Here is an 18,183-nt window from a genome sequence, read left to right as displayed (position 1 = left end):
CCTTATCATTGAGTAGCAATACCTAATGACCTAATAATGGAACAAAAAAACTTTATAATTCTAAATAATATGATCATTATAATAATAACAGGAATAAGGAGAGCTGTAATAATCATAATAATCGTGGTGCACTTGTCCGCACCGCGCCCCCCCCCTTCCACCCTTCCCCCCCCCTCACAGATTCACGCCATTCGCCAACGGCCCCGAGGACACGCCCGACGACATCCTCAGCCGAATCGGGAGCGGCCGCTTCACGCTGAAGGGCGGGAACTGGGACACCATCTCGGACAGCGCCAAGGTGGGCGGACCCCCCTACCCCCCCCCCCCCCGGTGGTTGGGAATGGCAGTGCAGGGGCGGGAACAACAGTGGTTTAGGGTGGTGGGGTGGGGGGGTATTGAAACGTGTGGAAGGAGTCGGGTGACTGGAGGCCTGCTTTCAGTGAAGCCCAGATTCTCCAGAAAACCTCTAGAATGTAGAACTCCGGTTGCTGAAGTGGGTGTGTGTTGTGTGGTGCGTGCGTGGTGTGTTCGGTAGGTGTGTGTGTGGGGGGTGTTGTTTGCGTGGTGTGTGTGTGTGTGTGTGTGTCGTGGTGTGTGTGTGTGTGCGTGGTGCGTGTGTGTGTGTGTGTGGTGTGTGTGCGTGTGTGTGTGCGTGGTGTGTGTGTGTGTGTGTGTGTGTGTGTGTGTGTGTGCGTGTGTGTGTGTGTGTGTGTGTGTTCGTTTGTGTGTGCGCACATTTCCATTTGCATGTATACTTGTGACTGCACTTCACTGCACTAGAATGCGTCTTCATCCTAGTACTCTTTGTTCAATCTCATGTTCTCTCTCTCCCTCTCTCTCTCTCTTCTCTCTCTCTCTTTCTCTCCCCCTCTCTCCCTCCCTCCCTCTCTCTCTCTTTCTCTTCTCTCTCCCTCTGCTCTCTCTCTCCCTCTCTCTCTCTTCTCCCTCTCTCTCCCTCCCTCTCTCTCTCCCCTCCTCCCTCCCTCCCTCCCCGTGTAGGAGCTGGTGTCGAAGATGCTGCACGTCGACCCTCACCAGCGGCTGACCGCCATGCAGGTGCTGAAGCACCCCTGGATCGTCCACCGCGACAAGCTGCCCAACAGCCAGCTCCAGCACCAGGACCCCAAGCTCGTCAAGGTACCCGTTCCCCAGGCTTCGTCTGAGGCCTAGTCCTCTGGTCCCTGAGGTCTGTCAGGCCAAAATCAAAAGGATAAATCAGAAGAAAATATAAATACCTACAAACAATAAATCCTTGTTTGGTCATTCATTTTACAACAGAAGTTTGGCTGCATTTATAATGTCTGAAAGGCAGTCCTCTCTGTACTGTGAACCTTAAGTTATTGTTTGGACATGTGTTTGTTACTGCATTATAGTAGTGCATTTATAAGCATTTATATCCAGAAATCCAGTATTTTTTTTTGTTTGAGTTTGAGTCCCTGATCCCGGTGTGCTCTGACCCATCCTGTCCACCAGGGGGCGATGGCGGCCACGTACTCGGCGCTGAAGAGCTCGGTGCCCACGCCGCACCTGAAGCCCATCGAGTCGTCCATCCTGGCCCAGCGGCGGGTGAAGAAGCTGCCCTCCACCTCCCTGTAGAGCGACGCAGAAACCGCCAGACCCGCGCCGTCCGGGCCAGCGTTGCCATTGGCTCCCTCCTCTGACCGGAGCGCCGCGGGCAGCCAATCACAGTGGGCCGAGATCAAGACGTGACTTTGGGGGGGTGGGGGTGGGGATGGGGTGAGGTAGGGGCGGGGGAGCATCCACGATTGCAGAACTTTTTCGACTAGAGGTGTGTGTGTGTATGTGTTTACGTGCGTGCGTGCGTGCGTGTACGTGTGTGTGTGTTCGGCTGCATTTGTATGGCTGCGTGTGTCTGCATGCGTGTGTGCGGTACATGCACGCGTGTTTGCGTGCGTATTAGACAGAGACTGCCCGCGACAGTAAAAGTAATTAAAAGAATACATTTAGAATGTCTGGCATGGGCATTCTACTCTCCGCACTGGGGGACAGTGCGTTTGGCATTGTTAATATCTGCTTCTTTAACGAGACTGCAATATTTTGTCGTTTGAAAGCCAGCTGCACGTCTGTGTGTTTTAGTATCTCCCCCCCCCCCCCTTTTCAAATTGATCAGCTTTAAGTGTTTGTACCGCTAACTTTAGGTTCACTTGCACCTGCTCCTAACCTATGGGGGGGTATGTCCGTTTATTGCATCATGGCTATCTCCTCGCTGTTTGGTTGCCAGGGAAACCAGCGTCCTCCAGGTAGCCTTGGCGGGGGAATACGTGCACGGCGGACATCGTTATCGAATCTCCTTTTTACGGAGCTGTCGGGCGAACTCGTTCAGCTTTTTTGGTTCTTCGGAGAGGAAGCGGTCACTGTTGCATGATGGGAAACTGAGTCTTAAGAAAGGGAAGACGTGTTGAAGACTTGATTTGTGCGTAGTACATCTTTACTTTATGTTCACCCTCTGTTGCTATTCTCACAATGCTGGCTCTCACAATTGACGGTTTAAAACGTGTTCAGTATTTTTGATGTAAAAAAAAGAAAAAAAAAAGAAAGACAAACAGAAAAAATAAAAAGTAAATATATATATATGTATATGCTAGAAAGACCTGACCTTGAGTCGTGCGTTGGAGATTTCTTTTGGAAATTTTGCGTTTGCATTTAACGTTGTTGAATTTCGTTGCTTTTTGTTTCTTGTCTCGTTCTTGTTCTGTTTTTTTATTTTTTTGTTTTCTTATGCATGTAATGCATCGATAGAATGCTTATCTGTAACAGCAGACAGGATAATCATAGTGAAATAATGGTGGGGTTTTTGTTTTTTTGGGTGTTTTTTTGTCTCTTACACTTTTCTGTGTGTCAATGTCAAGTAGTGTGGGAGCTGGCTGATTGTAACCTCAAATGCACTCCTAATCATCTGTAAAAATAAAATAAAAAACAAAAAGAAATTTATTTAAAAAAAAGAAAAGAAAAAAAAGATTTTTCAGTACCTTAAAGGGACATTGAGACCATGTTGCTGGCGCCTGTTGGTCTGTGTTTCGGTCGCCATGGTGAATGTCAGTCACAGCACACCTCCCCAGCTTTACTGCGTTTCGGGGCAAAATTGTTCTCGGGTTTGGACAGCGAACCAAAGAGGGCAACGTTACACTGTTCAAAAGGAACTGGAGAGCCAGAGTCATCCAACCACACCCCCTTATCTCTGTCAAGACCCAAAACAAAGCAAAAAAGGAGAGGGGGGGGGGGGGGCTTGAGTTGGTGAGTTGAGTTGGTCGACACTGACAGATTAAATGGTCACCAATGTGGGGCGGAGCCTCTGGGTTGACAGTTGACACCGTCGCCATGCACACCTGGATCGCCAGGCTCTCCTCAGCCAATTACCATTCTGTGCATTTCAACCAATCAGCACTGTGCCATGGACAGAGCAGTAGCACTGAAACGGACGGTGTCCTGGAGTTCAAAACCTTTACAGTAAGTGTACATGGATCAGAAGGAGAAAATGCCTCCATGCAGAGGTTTATATATATATATATATATATATATATACACGTATGAAAGTATAAGGATCGGTAAATGTTGACTTGGCCCAAGATTCCTATTGGATGCTTTAACTGTTCCTCTTTTCTCCTCTTGGGTTTTCGGCTTTGTCTTTAACTTTTTTTTTTTTTGCACGAACCTTCTTGTTATCTTTCGTCTTCTTGTAAGAAGTTATTTTTAAAAAATGGTGGCTGGTTACGGACTCTTTTTTTTGTTTTGTTTTGTTTCTTTGTTTTTCTTTCCTCTTTTTCTCCTCACTGTTCTGCTGGTTATAATCTCTGGAAGTTGTTCTTGTTTGTGATTTTTTCTTACTCTGGAGCTGTTACTTATTTGGATGTATTTGAACAGGACTGTTAAAAAAAGAAAAGCACTTCTCTGTGTTTTTTTTTTCTCCTTGCTTTGTGCCCATTGTGTTTATCATGTCAGCAGTGTTGGTTCTGGTTATGGCTTTGTGCGTATGTGTGTGTGTGTGTGTGTGGTGTTGCCAGGGAGAAGGGTTTTGCTAGGGGGGGGGAGAGAGCGACCGGTGATGTTCACCTTTGCTCACTGCTGTTATTCCAGAGGGTCGATTGACCCTGAAGATGCCTTTCTATTAAAAAAAAGCTTTCTTTCCTCTGATTCCTGAATGTGCTCTTTTCTCTTTTCTGTTTCCGCCTGCTGTGGCGTCCTGGGCTCACTGTACAGCCAACCTAATTTCTGTTCCCCTATTGGTGCCCACTTCCAAGCTGGGCCCTGGGTACTGTGGCTCACCTCTGCACTGGGGCCCACCTCCGCCCTGGGGCCCAACTCCGCCCTGGGGCCCACCTCCGCCCTGGGGCCCAACTCCGCCCTGGGGCCCACCTCCGCACTGGGGCCCGCCTTACTGTATGCCGGTGATGGGTATCTCAACATCACCGAAGCACCGCACCTTTGACTTGTGTGGAACTTGCCACAAAACATTTCATTGTCTGAAATGGAACAGGAGGCTTTTTGAAAACACAGTGCCATTAAAGACGGGGACAAACCTGTTTTCCTGCCTGTGGATTAGGGGCCATTTATTTTTAAGCAGCAGTGTGAATGTGGAACAAATGAGGTGAAACGGGATCACTTTGTGCTCTCTCTGCCGCAACAACTGCCCTCTGGTTATTCCACAAAAAGCTGGTGCTTTGGGTCAGCGCAGGATTTTAATTACACTAAAAGGGCTCGGGGATAGGGGCGGGGGGGTATTATGGACTCCAGACAGGTACAGAGGCTTATGGGGGAAAATGGCGGAGTGAGATGGATCCTCTGTCCTCGGATTAGACATTTATGATCAGAAGTGTGGGTCAGGGATTACCCACCCAGTTTTAAACAAAACATCTATTTTCAGCCAATGAAATTCTTTTAATGTAGCCCTACATTCTTGGTTAGTAACATGCTTCCTTAAAATGTCACAGAGTACTACAGGAATGATTTCAATTTTTAACAACTATTTGCGCATTTGAAACGCGGCTGTAGGCGTACGGGGTAAGGGGGTAGCTAGTCTGTTCTCTAATGTTTGCAAACAAATGAAAACTTTCTGTTCCCCAAGAATGTCTGCTAACGTTTGGCTAACAGTCGCAGCTAGTGCAGAAGGAGAAGACGCAGGGTGAATCAACAATGGTTGGCCCATTATAATTCATTTGAAATTAATTTAACATTTGTTCTTAATTTTCAGAAACAAATCCAGTTATAATCCTCTGTGAAATTTCCTCCCCTTTGTCATCATGTACATTTTAATTAAATTTCCATAATAGGGAGATAAAATCTGAAGCTTTGATTTTTAATCATTAAAGAGTAACTTGGGGGTGTGGTGGTGAGGGGAGGGGGTGGGGGGGCACTGACAGGAGGTTGGGTTTGTGAGTTCAGGATTTTATCGTAATGGCTATTCTGGGAAGACTTGCTTGCCTTCCTATACCAGAGTCGTCTTGGCTCTTAATAAGTAAGAATCTGGAAAAAGAAAACACATTTTCAACAGTCAAAAATGCCAAGTTACTCACACATACAAACCACTATAAGTCATTACCACTTGCAAAATCTCGGCCTGCCATTATAAGTACTGATATCAAAATTATGGCAAGTTACAATAAACAATATTGGCTATCTTATGTTACACAAAGGAAACATGCTGTATACCAAAGCAATGCTGCTACCCAGTGCTTCCTAAATTATTTCAAGTAACTTGGCCCTGTGTTTTTCCATCTCACCATGTGAAGAGAATGTGGTCATTCAAAGCATATGAGTCATATCGAAGTGTGAAATGGCAATCATTTATAGTGGGAAGAATGTTGCTGAATAATTTCAGCTTTTTTACACCAATGTATATATTTTTTGCAATGACATGACAAATTAGGAAGGCCAAAATAAATTTAAAAATTATTTTAAAAATATATTTTTTTTTTTGCCAGAATGAAAAATATATGTTTTGCTGTGCAAGGTGGGGCGGAGCTTACGAGCTGTCAATCATGAGCATCCTCCTGGGTTCCAGTGATCGATAGCGCTAAGCTGAGCGCTGCAGCTGAGAGCGCCGATGAGTCTGTGGTCTGCCCGAGGGGGGGGAGGCTCCCCCCCACCCCCCTCGCCAGCTTCGCCCGAATCCAATTACCCCGACCTGGGGGGGTGGGGGGGGGGAAACGGCTGCAGAGAAGCATATTTCCTTTCATTAAAGAAATTACAGAGCGCCAGGACAGATTGTTCCGGGTAACAGAGACAAAAAAAAACAAACGCACGCCAAAAAAGAAAAAACAAGAAAAGCTTGCACGTGGGGGTTGGGTCATGGGAACATGCAAAGATCAGAAAAGAAGTAAAGACCTGCACACTCAAGCTAGATGCTTCAAAAAATAAATAATCATTTTTTAAAGTTTTTTTTTTTTTTTTTTACCATTTAGCGTTTCGACCACATCGGCCCTCATCGGAACACTGGTTGCTATTCAAACGCGTCAGTTTATTAACTTCTATAACATTCTAATATTATACAAGTTCTAAACTGACCTGTCTGAATATCAACCGGGGTTCTGATGAAGACTCATGTAGTCGAAATGTTAACCCACCACATGGAAAAAAAACAACTATTACTTCTTTTTCGGAGCCTTTTTCTTTCCAGATTGTTCCGGGACCATGGTTTAAAAACAGACCCTAACCCTAACCCTAACCCTAACCCTAACCCTAACCCTAACCCTAACCCTAACCCTAACCCTCACCCTCACCCTCACCCTCACCCTAACCCTAACCCTAACCCTAACCCTAACCCTAACCCTAACCCCCCTACCCAGATTGAACATTTGTCCTTCACTGAGCAAATGCAAGCTAAACACATTTCTTCAGAAATTGAGTCTGGTGTGTTACTTTTTGTGATCACAAAGCTTGTTTGAGAATTTTTTTTTTGCTTTTAATCGTTAAAGACAATAGTTAATTGAATCTTAGCCAAAGTTAAAAACAAAAGCTTGCCAGATTGCGCACAATTGGCAGTGATGGCCCGTGCTTGTGTTTTCTGGTAAAAGGGAGAGCAGTGTCTTCTGGGAAGAGTTTCCTGCACAATGTGACCTGACTCCTTTTCTATTATTGGCTGACTAGACTGCACCAGATCAGCAAGACTGAGACTCACAGAGACACACACAGATACACACACACACTCACACAGACACATGCCTGCACACCCATACACACACACACACATACACACACAGACACACACACACACACACACGTATACACACACACACATAGCGCATAGCAGATGGTTATGGGACGTCCTGAAGGGCAGAGCTGAGGCTTTTTTGGCTGGAGCCACACAGACAGAAAAGGGGTGCATCAGCAGTGCTCCTGTCCAGCCTAAACCAGAGGGGTTATGAATGTTCCTGTGTCACAGGACGGTGAGATCAGAGGGGTGCGAGCACTCCTGTGTCCCGGGATGGTGTAATCTGGCACCTCCACTGGCACGCAGAGCAGGGCACCTGTGCCCTCTTCTCCTGTTTCCTTGACGATGTCGACCAAGGTCATCCAGGCTAGCCTCGGCAACACGGGACAGACAACCTGCTACCCCACCCCCCCCAAAAAAACCAAAAACTGTTACACCACTTATACCCCCCCCCACAAAATCTCAATTACACCACTATCACCCCCCTGCCCCCCCTCCGAATTCTGAATTACACCTCTCTCCAGGCTCCCTGATGATGTCATTCTTTCAAGACTGGCCAATGGCTGCAGAGATAGAAACAGCAGTTTGAGGGCAGACATTCAGCAGCCTGTGTGTGTGTGTGTGCGTGCGTGCGTGCGTGCGTGCGTGCGTGCGTGCGTGTGTGTGTGTAATTGTGTGAGTCAGTGCATGTGTGTGTTTTAATGATATCTGGACAAGGCAACTAATACAGTAATGGATCATTAATCTCTTCCACTGTCTCGGGTCAGTGGAGAAAAGACTGATTCCCCTGGGAAAGGGCTAGAACACCGCAAAACCACGCCAGGACTCAGGGCTGTCACTAGTGGGGTGACAGTGGTGACGATTAAAAAAAAATTTAAAGGGGGGGGGATTGGGCAGAGCAATATTTTTTCAGGGGCGCCAGACTTCCTAGGTACGCCCCAGCCAGTAATCACACATTATTATTCAGGAAAAGCCAAAACCCTCTTCCCTTTACCACCCACCCCCCCACCCCCCCCACCCCCCCGACCCCGCATTCATCTGTCTGTTTGTCCAGCAGAAAGAAAAGGAAAAAGATAAAACGACGATACAAATTGCAATATAACAGGAGAGACTATCTAGCTGTAATGGTCAAAGCCAAGTGCATTCAATCAATAGCTCTTTAGCTCATTAACCACACCCCCCCCCCCCCCCCCCCAGCTTCGACACGCACTGTAAAAAAAACAAAAAACTCCACATTTCATCGGATGGCTTGTGTAAACGGAGGCTGCACGGTTTCTGAGTGCCAGTGATGTAATGTTTGCAGATAAAACGTCTGTCCGCCCCACCCCCGCACCAGAGCTGAAGGCTTTTAGAAAAGGTTATTTGAAGAAATGTTTTTCCCCCCTCACCCTGTCGCTATCCCGCAGCACACACACACACACACACACTCACACACTCGCACTAACACACACACACGCACACACACACACATACTCGCACACACACACACACACACACGCACACACACACACACACACACACACTCACACACACACACTCACACGCATGGAGGCACATTCACACACAGGCACACACACACCCACACACACGCACACACACACACGCACACACACACACACAGAAACAGACACACACACACTAACACACAGCACACACACACACACACACTAGCACACTCACACACACAGCACACACACACACACACACACTAGCACACTCACACACACTCACACACAAACTAACACACTAACACACTCACACACACACTAACACACTGACACACACACACACTCAGCTCAGTGCTTCAGCAGTCCTGGCTCTGCCACTGGCTAACATCGTTAGGGGAGTCAATAATCGGCCAGACTGCAACGTTAGCGGAAAGAAAGGATAGCGCTACCTCTGGTTTTTTTTTTTTTTTTTCCTTTTTTTTTTTTCCGTAGTCATCGTTGAAAGGAGGATGCTTCAGTTTAAGAAACCTTTCATCCGGTGCTTTTATGAGATCCCAGAGATTTGACTTTACAGATGCTTTACTGAGAGAGGGGAGAGTGTTCCGCGGGGGTGGGGGGGGTTGTGGGTGGGGGGGGGGGACCTGTAGCACGTGAGAACATTCCTCGGCCTTCTCGCTGACAGAGCCGCGCCGTTACCCGGCCGCATCGATCGAACCCGTTCACCGCCAAGAACGATCGCCGGTTTTTTTTTCCGCTGGCCGCCCACGCGTCACGTGTCCCAACACGTCTGGCCACCCAGATGGGAAATTAACGCAATTAAAAGAGAATAATAACGAAAACAATTACACACACACACAAGCACACACACGCAGCGCTTCACGCGTCAGCCTTAACGTCTGACACCTATCAACACGAAGAGCGTTGGGGACAGACTTTGGGAAGGTGTTAAGTCCGTGACTCAGCTCCCGAACCTTCGTACCTGGCACCTACGCACTCTCAGCGTGGGCCGGGAAGGATTCATTTTTCTGACAGATTCAGCGTCACTGAATCGTCAGCATAGTTTGTCCTTTTTGTACTTTTCATTTTTTTTCATTCATTTATTTATTTATTTATTTGCAAAACTGATGGTTTCTCTCAACTGTGCCGCCTGTTACTTGGCAACAGGACAGTCAGTCGGTTGGCGGTTCGTATTTGCACATGCAGGCAGGGAGCCGCATCGCTGCGGTAGCGCCCGGTGTGTTCAGCATCACAGCTTTCAATGCAGGAGCCACCAGCCCGGAGCTACTAGCCAGATAGCAGCCGGGCTAAGCAAACCGATGCTACGCTAGTGCATCTGTGACTGTGTGTGTGTGTGTGTGTGTGTGTGTGTGTGTGTGCCATCTGGTCTTTGAAAGGGGTGGGGGTGGGGGGGACGGGGACAGGGACGGGGGATCCATATCATTTTGTGGGTGAGTGGTGGGTTGGGGGGTCAGACGTGGGATGAGGGGTCCTGTGTGCTACCGCGGAAACTGAATTACAGAGTGCACAGAGCGCAGCTGCTGGCGCCCAATCGGAGAAGGCTCCTCCCCCTCTGCGCTGATGTCAAGGCTTTGTTGCTACGGGCAACGTGTAGAGGATGGAGGCAGGAGGGAAGAAGGAGGGGGGGGGTGATGGAGTGATGAGGTTCTCAGAGGAGAGAGAGAGAGAGGAAGAGAGACAGAGAAGGAGAGAGACAGAGAGGAAGAGAACAAGAGTGACAAAGAGAGAGGGAAACAGGGGAGAGAGGGAGAAAGGGTGAAGATAACAGCGAGAGAGGGAGGAGAGAAAATAATTTAACATTCATTATTTCTCCCCAGTGTCACACAAGCTTGGCAGTGCGTTCTGGGAACAGGAGACCAGGTACCGGAGTGGAGAAAAGCAGGAAAGAAAGGGAGAGGGGGAGGGAGAGGGAGAGGGAGGGAGGGAGAGAGAGAGAGAGATACGGGAACAGAAAAATCACGTGGAGAGTGGGCACGGCTGGAAAAGAGACCGGCAGCCAATCAGAAGACACCGTGGTCACAGAGCGGGGGGGGGAGAGGGGAGGGGCTCTGCTCTAGGACAGGCAGGCGGCTGCTGGGCTCTTATTAATGAATGGAGCCGCCGGGAGGGAACAGTACGCCACAGCCCGCGACCGAGAGGAACAGAGTCCGCTAGGCTAGCAGACCGGAGGAGAGAGGAACAGAGTCCACTAGGCTAGCAGACCGGAGGAGAGAGGAACAGAGTCTGCTAGGCTAGCAGACTGGAGGAGAGAGGAACAGAGTCTGCTAGGCTAGCAGACCGGAGGAGAGAGGAAGAGAGTTTGCTAGCAGGCTAGCAGACTGGAGAAGAGAGGAAGAGAGTCCACTAGGCTAGCAGACCGGAGGAGAGAGGAAGAGAGTTTGCTAGCAGGCTAGCAGACTGGAGGAGAGAGGAATAGAGTCTGCTAGGCTAGCAGACCGGAGGAGAGAGGAAGAGAGTCCATTAGAAGACCAGAGGAAAGAGGAAGAGAAGGGAGAGCTCCCTGGGGCAGAAGCCATGAAAGGACGCTTCCGCGAAATCGAGGAAGATGAGGAGACCGAGGAGGCGGAGGCCGACCCCAAGCTCCGACGGGCCCCTTCCTCCTGCTCCCGTCGCTCCGTCTCCATGGGGGACTTCCAGCGGGCGCCGGCGGGGCCGGGCCGCTCCGAGCCCCCGTCGGCCGCCGCCACCGCCCCCTCGTCCCGACTGGTCACGCCCAGCTCCAGCATGGAGTTCGAGGCAGCTCGCCGGCGCCTCCTGGAGGTGGAGGAGCGGCAGCGCGTGATCCGCGACATGGAGAGCCGCCTGGAGGAGCTGCGGCAGGTGTTCGTCCGGTCGGAGCGGGAGGCGGCCGAGCACGGCGAGCTGGTGGCCCGCATCGCCGGCGCCGCCCAGCAGGGGGAGCTGCTCGCCGCCGAGAACGGCCAGAGGCTGAAGAAGGGCCTGCGCTTCAGGAGGCACCGGCCCACCATCGTCTTCTCGTCCATGCTGGGCCTGCGCACCTGCCTGCCCTGGCCCGTCAAGCTCAAGTAACAGGGGGTACGCCCCCCCCCCCCCCCCCGCACCCCAACATCGCCTGCCTCCTCATCGCCATCGCCGCCTCCACCCAGGAACAAACCCAGCTTCACCTGGGCTTCCACAGCCCACCGCCCCCCCATCTCTCTCTCCCTCTCTCTTTCTCCATCTCTATTTATCTCTCCCTCTCTCTCTTCTGCTCTTTCTCTTTCTCGTTCACTCTCTCTGTCCCTCGCCTAAGGAACCCTACGACGTGCCTGCACCCCAACAAAAAAGGTGACTGACTCAAACATTCTACCTTTAAAATATTTATATATGAATATATCTGATTTTTTAAGGCTTCTGGATGAGTTGGTTTTCCGATGCATGGTGTCAGAATACATGGACAGCACGTCCTTCAGCTGTTGGATTTTTTTTTTGGGGAGGTTTTTTTTTTCCCTCCCCGATTCTCAGCTACCACGGGCCGGCTGTTGTTGTTTTGATGTCCTGGGGTGAGGGGGTGTGGGCGGTGGGGGCAGAAGCGAGGGAAAAGATGTTTTCTTAGTCTCCCTGGAAACTGTGACTCAGGTGTTTCTGCCTATGAGGTAACGAGGCGATCGTCTAATTCCCACACGTAAAAAATGAAAGAAAAAAAACTGAGGAGAAACGGAGGGGGGGGGGTGTTATATAACCGCCGCGCTGTGAGGCTGCTAAGAAGCCTGAGCCCGCTCGTCCCCCTCATTCCAAAAAAGAAATATCTTTTTTTTTTTACAACAACAGATTTATTTTTAAAAGCTGGGGAAAAATGGAAAAGAAAGAAGGGATGAGACAGATGGAGAGTGAGAGAAAGAGAGAGAGAGAGGTGCAGATGTACTGAAACGAGAGACAGCAGAGCTTCAGGAGAACACATCTCTCCTCCTCTTTACCAACCTGCATCTGCAGCTCCCTGGAGTGCCACAGAAAGAAAGGGGGGCGGGGGACCCCCCCAGGGGCTGAAAAAAGAGGCATGTTTTTTTGTGAAGGGCAGGGGGAGGAGGGGGGCTAATCCTACCTGTGGCTTCTTTGCAGTACCCTATAACCCCTGGCCCTTGTACGCCTCTGGAATGTATTTTTTAAATGAAAAATACTAAATACAAACAAACAAAAAAAAAAAAACAACTAAAAGCTTTAACAACAAAAAAAAAAAAGCTTATCTCATCCCCCGTAAAGACTTCTTCAGTGGATGATGATACAAACACAGAATGGTTTTTCGATTTTTAAAAAAAAAAACTTCGCTAAACTTGTTTCGCGTATTTAGGGGTCATTTCGTTTTTCTTGAGGACAGCAACGGCCTGTCAGCGCTTCGCAGCTGAGTGTCCGCGTACCAAGATCGCGCCATTTAACTATTTTTTTTATTTTTTTTGCTGCGGCCTGAAACTCTGGTGCATGATGCAAGGGGGAACAGGTGTGCTGAAGCGTTCAGTGGGCACCGCGGCTGTCCGCGCGGCGTTGAGCAGCGGACAGGGACGAGGCCGCTGTGGAGGACTGCGCTCTATGACCTCTTGAACAGAAGAAAGAGATTCACAATGACTTTTCAAAGACCTGAAGTGGACCTTAGAAAAAAAAAACAAAAGAACAAAGAGAAAGAAAAGACGTGATGCAACTAAAAGTCTTTATAGAATCAAAGTTATTTAATAGCTTATTTAATCATTTTTTTTGTTTTGGTTTTTTCTCTCCTGGATAAATAGAGGGTAATTTAAATATTTGTCCAAGAGAAAAACCACAGACTATTCTAAAGAGGACCTGGTTGTGTGCACTGTTTGCCAGCGAGATCTCTCTTAACCGTAATCACCGTATAAATGGGCCAATATGCAGATTATATGCATGCAGATTTCACGCTATTTTTTATGTGCGCAACTTGTAATGCAACCACTGGCATTTTATGTAGGCCAATAGGCAGAGTAAGAGCGTGTTTTTGGAGGGAGAACAGATCCTACCTGTCCTCTCCTCTCTGCAGGGGGGTCTAGGGTCTAGGTAACAGGTTGAAATCGCTTCACCTGAGAGCTTAGTCAAGGCAAGGGCCGCACGTGACACAGACTCCACAGTGAAGACGGTTGTCTTTCAGGGTCGGTCAACGACGTTTACCGATTGATTAGCCCTGCACGCGCATCTTCTCCGACTCCTTTCCGCCACTCCCACATAGAGCAGCGACCCGCTTTCCGACATAGCATCAGGAATGAGTTTTGTGAGTGATTGTCCTCTTTTAACTTTTACTTGAGCCTTCTTATTGCTTCACATCTCCATCTGTTCTGGTAAGTCAGTATAAATGCACAGAGAAATACAATTTAGATGTGTGTAAATGTAGAGAGTTTGTGCCTCACGTATCTAGATCAGAAAGTCACGTGTGCACGTTACAAAAACAAAGGAGTATGGCGTCTAGAATCTATTCTAAACTCTCAATTTAGCACCTCATACTTAAATCGTACTGTTTTCTATACGATAACCTGAATAAGAAATACTGATAATTGTTGTATGCTGTTGAATGTTATCCTAGAATGTTCTTTGGCATAAGCAGGCTATCTTAGCTGCTGTAGGATGACTTGCTTTAAGAAAGTTGCAAATGTACAGGTCGTGAAATCACTAGTTATAGACCTAGTTATAATCAGATAAATAACATATTTTTGCTAATGAATAACAAGCTCTTGTTAGACCGTCGATTTAATAAGAAAATTGTTGTGAATTCCTGCAGCTGTGAAAGCACTCGATCCGTTTTCCTGCGCGTGCATCCCATTCTGCCCATTAATTTGTTCCGTCATCCATCATGTTCGACTGAAACCATTGTCTCCCGCGAGACAGCAAATGGCTGTGCTTTCAGTGCTATTTGCAGCCAGTATTGAACCGATGAGTCCTTTCCGGCAGTTAACTTTGTCCTGATGTTTCCGCATGGCTTTAAAAACCCTTCGACGTTAAAACACAGACACGCACAACACAAGATGCAACAAAAACAACAACTTTTAAACCCCTGTCATTTAAAACGAGCGTTCCACTATCAGACCTCGTTGCTGGTTGAATAGAACTGAAAACTGCATTCCGGTAGAATGTGCAACCTCCATTATCAGTGATGGAGTAAATTATTCCCTATGTCAATCTCTGATTTATTTATGCTGATTTAAGGCGGTTTGTGATAGTCTACGCTATATGATACAGGAATACGTTGATGCGCCTGTGATTAGCTATAACGCTAGTTGAAAAATCGATCGACAGAGAAATTCACAGAACGATTCCATAAGACGTCCGTAAACCCTTACTAGCTTTACCAAGAGATAGTACGATGGTTCAGTGACGTGTTGCTTTTAAACGGTCTTGGAAGTCGCGATAAAGCGAGAGCCGGCGCGCAGTTCAGGAATCCTGAATAATTTCTCCAGCAAAAAGAGGGCATCAAGCAATGTCAAAGCAACATTTTTCCATGTAGGTCAGAATGATGAAGTAGCTACACCAGCGTATGCTGTTACTACGTGTTGTCACATGGGAGTAAGAGGTATCAAAACTCTCTTTGTCGCAGGATATGTGCTATGCTATTTCCGTCACCCCGTTTCCTCCCTCGGCTTGCTTGCTCTCACTGCAATAGTCTGCAGCAATGACGCTAATTTGTAGAATGCGCTTTGATACCTGCGCTGTCAGTGTCGCTTGTGCATTGTTTTCACACGACGGCGAGCTTGTCCCTCGTCGCCGTCGGTTAAGAAGTGAATTTATGACATACGCATCTGGCAACGTTCGAAGTTAATTCTGTATCATAAATTCCTGGGGTAACGCGTGGACGAGCCGCTGACGCGCGCGCGGGATTCACTGAACGTCACACAGTTTGCTGCCTGCGAAAGACTTGCTTCTATGCTCGTGTAGAATCACAAACTCAATCTGTATTTTGAAAAATATAGGCTTTGCTTTAGAATTTATCAGTCTGTCTTTCAAACAAGGGCTACTGTTGTTCCTGCGATCCAACCAATGCCTGCTTATTCTCATCGCAAATATTTGCTAATAGGCCTATATATTAGAATGTAAGTTTTCCAGTTATGTATCTCAGAGTGATCTCCCCATATCGAGGAATCAGATTTGTAGTGTCATACTTATTGAAATACAAGCAGAAAATATTTACTTAATCAAACTTAAGGTGGCTTATTTAAGCCTTATTTGAGCCTTTCTCTCTCTCCCTTTCTCACACACACACACACAGTCGGTGTATGTACTGTAGATATGCTCTGCTAACCAGGTTGCTTAAGCCCCTTTTGATTAGGCTAAATCGAGCTTGGGACACACTGTACATATTCATTCCTGTGTTCGCTAGGCTTGTGTGTAGAGTATTCCTCCCCTGCTCTTGCAATGCCTTATTCAACGTACGTGTTTTAATGCCGTTAGGTCAGCCCTAGTGAGTGATTGTACGAACAACAACCTCAGCCGTGATTGGTTTCATCTGCCGCTGATCACTTCGACCTCTGACCTCTGACCTCTGAAGCAACCGTCTCATGCATACTTTTTTCTGCGCTGCGAAGCTATGTTATTTCGTTATGAGGAAGAAGAATGAAAGGAAGAAAAAAAAAAACACTTTCCCAAAGAGCTACAGGCCCACACACAAAAGCAGCATGAATGTACGTCCGCGCGTGTCCGACCGTGAGTATTTTCAGCACTTCCTCTGTATGGAGCCTGCGGCAGGCAGGGCCCAGTTCGCTGCGTAGCTGCGCAGCTGAGAGGCTAAAGCGCGGTAATGGGAATCATGACAAAACTGAGCGGATAACGGGTCACATGGTTCCAACGGCAGCCATAAACCGGGCCTGTCTGTCTCCCCGCCCCCCCCCCCCCAACCTAACCATAAACGAGGCCAGTCTGTCCCCCCCAACCTAACCATGAACCAGGCCAGTTTGTCCTCACCCCCCACCCCAACCTAACCATAAACCAGGCCAGTCTGTCCCCCCCCAACCTAACCATAAACCAGGCCAGTCTGTCCTCACCCCCCCCACCCCCAACCTAACCATAAACCGGGCCAGTCTGTCCCCCCCCCCCCCCAATCTAACCACAAACTAGGCCACCCGCCCCACTCCCCCACCCCATCCACCCCGCCCCCACCCCCCTTACCACACATCCACCCCAGCTTTACTCCCACCTACTTCCTCACCTTGGTCACGTCACATCACCGAACACCTTGAATTAGGACAGTTGCCACACGCTGGGATGTGACGCATTTCACAGACAGACGTGCGCGGGGGTGCACGCACACACGCGCGCACGCACACGCACACGCAGAGGCATCAGTGCCGGTAGGGCGTCCTCTCTCACTGGCTGGGTCCTGCCTCTGGCACAGCTCACACGCTGGCTTATATTTAATTAAAAGGGTAAAAGGGTTGCACTAAATGAATGTACTCACTGTTGTGTTTGTAATTTTTCATTTGTACGGTGGTGCTGTTTTTCTTAAACCTAGCACAGTACTGGTGTGAACATACTAGTGTGAACATCTTGTTTCTGAATTTTATTATTATTATTATTATTAATGTTATTACTTATTATATTATCATTTGTTAAGCCGCTACAATCTTACAGCATGTTATGGTAATTGCCATGCTCTGTAAAGCAACCTTGGGTTTAAGAAAGACTATACAAATAAAAGTTTTATTATTATTATTATTATTATTATTCTGCTTTGAACTGAAATTAAATGGACACATGGTTGATTTATAAGCAGAGGATGGTTTTAAAGCTGAGCAGACGTTCATTTGAAAGGAAAAAGGAGAGTGCATTATGTTTGAGCTCTGTGCTGGAGATCTGTGCTGAAGCTATGTACTGTAGCTGTGTTCTGGAGATCTGTGCTGGAACTCTGTGCTGTAGCTCTGTGCTGGAGATCTATGCTATAGCTCTGTGCTGAAGCTCTGTGCTGGTGATTTGTGCTGGAGCTCTGCGCTGGAACTCTGCGCTGTAGCTCTGTGCTGGAGTTCTGTGCTGAAGCTCTGTGCTGGTGATCTGTGCTGGAGCTCTATGCTGGTGATCTGTGCTGAAGCGTTGTGCTGGTGCTCTGTGCTGTAGCTCCGCATTGGAGCTCTGTGCTGAAGCGTTGTGCTGTAGCTGTGTTCTGTTTCTCTGGGACGCTGGCCTTATTTAAGCTGTGCTTTTCCTCTCTGTCAGCACATGGAGCAGCTTGACCACACTGAGGGGGGAGGAGGTTGCGATTTAACTGCCCCCCCCCCCCCCTCCAAATAACCCCCCCGCCATTCGATACAGCAGAGCTCCGACCTGATGTGTTGATTGGTTCCTTACAACCACCTAGGGAGACAAGAGGGCGCATGCAGCCAAGGGGGTTGGGGGGGGTTGTTGCTTGATCCCCCCCCCCCCCATTCCTGAGAGAACAGGAAGTGCACAACCTGCAGTTACATCACCAGTGCAGCACAAGTCACCTTGCTCAGGGCTGTCTGCTCAGCAAATGGAGGATAGGTATGTGTGTGTGTGTGTGTGTGTGGCGGGGGGCCACTGTGACATCACTTCCCGCAGTCGGGAGGAAACAGAACCCCCGCCGCTCCGAAAAATCGCGGGGTGTGC

General features: G+C 48.3%; 1 protein-coding gene across 1 annotated transcript in view; it reads left to right on the top strand.

The window, feature by feature from the left end:
* Positions 1-2,996, top strand: part of rps6ka1 (ribosomal protein S6 kinase a, polypeptide 1) — a 74,341-nt gene extending 71,345 nt beyond the window's left edge. The window contains 3 exon segments of the mRNA XM_064301697.1: positions 181-298; positions 1,000-1,137; positions 1,474-2,996. Coding sequence (XP_064157767.1) covers positions 181-298; positions 1,000-1,137; positions 1,474-1,596 — 379 coding nt within the window. The 3' untranslated portion in view covers positions 1,597-2,996.
* Positions 2,997-18,183: the final 15,187 nt, after the last annotated feature.

This window comes from Anguilla rostrata, chromosome 1, assembly GCF_018555375.3.
Source record: "Anguilla rostrata isolate EN2019 chromosome 1, ASM1855537v3, whole genome shotgun sequence".
Lineage (NCBI taxonomy): Eukaryota > Metazoa > Chordata > Actinopteri > Anguilliformes > Anguillidae > Anguilla > Anguilla rostrata.
The sequence above is the reverse complement of the archived record's forward strand: the minus strand, read 5'-3'. Positions and strand labels throughout refer to the sequence as shown.